Source organism: Babylonia areolata, chromosome 6, assembly GCF_041734735.1.
Source record: "Babylonia areolata isolate BAREFJ2019XMU chromosome 6, ASM4173473v1, whole genome shotgun sequence".
Lineage (NCBI taxonomy): Eukaryota > Metazoa > Mollusca > Gastropoda > Neogastropoda > Buccinidae > Babylonia > Babylonia areolata.
In genome coordinates, this window is record NC_134881.1 from 29,185,004 (window position 1) to 29,190,003 (window position 5,000).

General features: G+C 49.3%; 1 protein-coding gene across 1 annotated transcript in view; it reads right to left on the bottom strand.

Moving 5' to 3' along the window:
• Nucleotides 1-1,164: 1,164 nt before the first annotated feature.
• LOC143283490 (metabotropic glutamate receptor 5-like) overlaps nt 1,165-5,000 on the bottom strand; it is a 287,594-nt gene continuing 283,758 nt past the window's right edge. The window contains 4 exon segments of the mRNA XM_076589733.1: nt 1,165-1,192; nt 3,094-3,423; nt 3,871-4,232; nt 4,290-4,548. Of these exon segments, the coding sequence (XP_076445848.1) occupies nt 1,165-1,192; nt 3,094-3,423; nt 3,871-4,232; nt 4,290-4,548 (979 nt within the window).

The window sequence follows — 5,000 nt, forward strand, 5'->3', positions numbered from 1 at the left end:
TTTTTTTGGATTAAGTTAGCGACTTATGATTTTTTAAATCTTTGGAATTTTCTCTCTTTTTAAATTTTCTGAATTCCGCATGTTTTGTCATTCTCATCATCATCATCATCATCATTCTTCATTCTTTGCGGAAACTTGGAAGATCAAGATTGGTGTGTGTGTGTGTGTGTGTGTGTGTGTGTGTGTGTGTGTGTGTGTGTGTGCGTGTGTGTGTGTGTGTGTGTGTGTGTGTGTGTGTGTTACTCCGAAAGAGCCGAACTAGCAAGGGAGACAAGAGCCACCTTGCTAAAAAGGACTATTACTTCCCTTGTCCCGTGACATACACGCATTCACACAATTACGTGTGCACATACTGTATATTTTACAACAACACCAACAACAACACATATGAGTTGATTTCGAGAGCACACACTCATACATACGTAGACCTACACACAGATGTGTTCCCTCGCACACACACACACACACACACACACACACACACACACACACACACACACACACACACACACACACACAACAACAACAACCATACAGTAAAATAGATATACCTACATGTGTAGATATACATATAAGTAACAAGCGCACAAGCACAAGCAGAATAAGGATGAGCGCGCGCGTCAATACACACATACACAGCCGCCACCCCCACAACCACCAAATCGCATCAACCCAGTCTAACAACAAAGTCAATGCTCTCCCTTCCTCTGCTGACACAACACACACTCGAACAACAGTGATGGGTTGCTGTTTTGTTTTGTTTTTCTTTTCCTTTCTTTAGCGCTTTGTGCGTCTGTATTTTTGTGTTGAAGACATCATGCCATGATTCCAAAGCACCAAACACCACCAGATACCATCGACGCGCGGTCAGAAACAGAGTTGTTGAACTTGACTGTCATGGATGGGAGGCAGGGAGAGACTGTGATGGTATCAGTGACAAGCGTGTGGAAGCACAATAAATCAGTTTCCAATAGGATGAATATTGTATTGTATTGTATTGTATTGTATTGTATTGTATCGTAATGTCTTTGTCTTGTCTCACCCGATAGTATCGAATCGAATCGTCCAGACAGATGCTTCTTGGAATGACGATTATGATGATCAGTTTAATCACGAGATCACAACAAGATCACAATGTTATTGGGAGGGGGAAAAAAAATCCCACTAAACACCACCATTGTCAGTGCAGTTGCTGTTGACACAAATGTTGAAGAATGCGTACGCGCGGGTGCATATTTACATAAAAAAAGAAAAGAAAAGATATTGTTTTCAAAAAGAGAAAAAAAAGGAAAAAAACCACAACAAAAACCAACAACAAAAAAACAAACAAACAACAAGAACAACAACATCAACAAAACAACAAAAATACGTACAATTTATTTTTGTGTTCATCATCATCATCATCTTGTTGTAGTCGTCGTCATTATCCTGTATCTTACGCACGCATTTAACAGCACAACAATTTATATCAAAACAAACAAACAAACAAACAACGACAAAACAACAACAACGACAACAACAAACCCGAAAACAAAACAATTGGATGGCCGTGGTGAAAAGTTTCATCTCATTTGTCCACAGCAACAAGAATCTCTCCTGTGTCTCTCTGTTCACTTGTGGCACGTTTGAAACGACACTTTGTTGGATGGAGGAAAGAAAACAATGAGAGGTTTGGATGGGGGGAAGGGGGGATAAAAAGAAGTTTGATTGGAGTCTCTCTCTCTCTTTCTCTCTCTCTCTCTTTTTTTGTTTTTTGTTTGTTTGTTTGTTTGTTTTGTTGTTGTTGTTGTTTGAATACCATCAGGTTCAAGGATCGTTTGCTCAATTTCAGAGAGAGAAAGAGAGAGACAGAGAGAGACACACAGAGACAGAGAGAGAGAGAGAGAGGGGGGGTGGGGGGGCTGTCCGGAAAACGGAACTTTAGCGGAGAGTTGGGGGGGTCAGTGTGTTGGGGTGTTGCTTGGCTCAGAGATGATAGTGGATAGGAGGTGGTGGGAAGAGGAATCGGAGAGTGCAGTTCAAAGAAGTGTGCAGGTGGTGGTGGTGGTGGTGGTGGTGATGGTGGTCGTGGTGGTGGTGGTAGTGGTGGTGGTAGTGCTGGTGTGTTTTGTTTTTGTTTTATTTTTGCTTTTCTTTGTTAAAAAAACCCCAAACAAAACAAAAACAACAACAACAACGTTATATTCTTCTTCTTCTTCTTCTTCTTCTGCTTTGTCTTCTTCTTCTTCTTCTCTTTGTCTTCAAAGCCTGAAGGTTTACGCAATGGTCAAGCATCTGCTACTTAAAAGAAAAACTCATAGGTGTTTATTATTTTCCCAAGTGCAGCGCATATGGATCAGTCCGCACGCTTCGGACACCCCCTTCTTTCTTTTTTTCTTTTTCTTCAGCAGATGTGGTGTTGCGTATGTAGATCATTCCACATAGCTTTGGCACCTCCTTGAAAAAACTGAAAAGCGAACACTGAAACTGACACCTTGAAACTGAAAAGCGAACACTGAAACTGACACCTTGAAACTGAAAACCGAACACTGAAACTGACATCTACACCAAACACTGAAACTGACATCTCGAAATTGAAAACTGAAACTGAGACCTCCTTAAAACTGAAAACTGAACACCGAAACTGACACCTCCTTAAAACTGAACACTGAAACTGACATCTTAAAACTGAACACTAAAACTGACACCTCCTAAAAAAACTGAAAACTGAACACTGAAAATGAAACCTCCTTTAAACTGACACCTCCCTGAAACTGAAAACTGAAACTTTCTCTCTTTCAACGAGTGCTGTCAATCATTTACTGGCTCGCGCTAGAGGCGACCACCACCACCTCTAGCGTAGAGGGTGCTCCCCCTTTGTCGAGGTGAGGGCGCTGACGGTGACGATGCCTATCCCCCTCCCCCTCCCCTATACTTCCTCCCCCTTCCCTGTTGCTCTCTGGCAGAGAGACCTCTCCCCCCTCCTCCTTTTCCTTCTTCTTCTTCTTCTTCTTCTCCTCCTCCTCCTCCTCCTTCCCTTTCTCCTCCTCCGACCTCTCCCCTCTCTCCTTCTCCTCCCCCTCCTCCTTCTCCTTCTTCTTGCTGCCTCGTGACGTCAAACTGCGCGAGGCCGAAGCCGAGACGCCGCCGCCGCTGCGTGACGTCATCACGCCTTGCACGTGCAACAGGTGAGGGGATGGGAGAGAGTCCAGCGGCAAGGCCCGCTCCCCGCCGGCCCCCACAGCCCCCGCCACCGCTCCCGCTACTGTCGCCGTCGTCGCCGTCGCCGTCGGAGTCGTCATTGTCGTCGCCGTCGTCGTCGTTGTGATCAGGTCGCCGTGGTTGTGGTTCTGGATGAGCAGCTTTCGTGGGGTTCGTGGGGTTGGGGGCCGGTGGTAGATGTTGGTGGGGGTGTGGGGGTGTGAGCTGTTGTCGCTCTGCTGGCTGGAGGCATCGGAGTCGTCGGAATCGCGACGGTTGTTGTTGTTGTTGTTGTTGTTGGGGTGCTGGTGGCGGGGGCTGGGGGTGTCCCCACGAGAGCTGACGCCGTCGATGTAGCTGAGCGCGGACAGGTCGCTCAGACGTCGGCAGAAGCCCCCTTCCTCCTCCTCCTCACCATCCTCCTCCTCCTCCTCCTCCTCACCACCACCCCTCTTCCTCCTCCATCTCACCCCACCGGCCTTCAAAAAGCGTTCGTCCTCCTCCTGCAAATCCAACCGCTCCTCCTCCCCTTCCTCCTCCTCGTCCTCTTCCGTGGGCACCGTTCGTGACAGGAGAGGCAGGGTGTGAGGAGGCGTCGGCGCTCCGCGGTTGTGATGCACGGGCTTTGGCTCTGTCTCCCCCTTCTGGTGGTGGTGGTGGTGGTGGTGGTGATGGTGGTGATGAGGAGACCACGAGCTGTCCACGTGCGGGCTGAACGTTACTTCCTTTACCGTGCCCAGCCCCGTATGGTGGGGGTTGTAGTGGTGTGGCTGCTGTTGCTGCTGCTGCTGCTGTGTGGGTGAGGGCGTGGTGTTGCTCTCTCCCCCGGCGGCGGCGGCGGAGGACGACGAGGTGTGGAAGCGGCGCCGGCGAAGCTGGAGAAACAGAGCTTGCACCAGCTCCTCTCCGGTCTGACACTCACCGTCCCTGAACCTCCCTCCTCCTCGTCCTGCAGAGGCTGACACCACCCCTTCCTTCTTCCTCGTCTCCTCTCCTGCCCCGCCCTCCATCAAGGAGTCAAAGTCGGAGAAGTCGTCAACGTAGAGCCTGTGCTGGTGGTGTTGGTGTTGGTAGTGGTGGTGCTGGTGCTGTTGTTTCTTCTTCAGCACGGGACTCTTCTTCTTGTTCTTCTGGTGCAGCCTGCCGCACGGCTCTTCGGAGGACGCTGAGGATGGGGAGCAGGCGGTGGTGGTGGCGGCCCTGTGGTTGTAGAGCACCCCGTGATTGATGTAGGCTGCGGAGGAGATCTGGGCCGGCATGCTGGAGCGCTTCATGACAAAGCGGAGCTGCTTCTCGTCTAGGGACTTCTGGCGCCAAGCCGTGGGGGTGTTGGCGTCCGACTTGCCCACCGCGTCGTAGCGACCCTCTCTGGAAGCAGAGAGCGGAGAGAGTGAGTCGCCTCCCCTTTCCCCTCTCGTGGTGTGTGTTTGTTGAGGGTTGTGTGGGTTTGTGTGGTGTGGTGTGGTGTGGTGTGGTGTGATGTGGTGTGGGGTTGTGAAGATTGTTTGGGGTTATGTAGTGTAGTGTGTGTGTGTGTGTGTGTGTGTGTGTGTGTGTGTGTGTGTGTGCGTGCGTGTGTTTGTGTGTGTGTGTGTTTGCGTGCGTGCGTGCGTGCGTGCGTGCGTGCGTGCGTGTGTGTGTGTGTGTGTGTGTGTTTGCGTGCGTGTGTGTGTGTGTGTGTGTGTGTGTGTGTGTGTGTGTGACTGAATGAGAGAGAGGGGGTGGGGCGTGCTGACTGTTAATCTTTATTTCCAAGATAAACAGATTAAACAAACATTTTTTTTATTTATCAAAACAAAAAACTTAACTAAAAGATAATG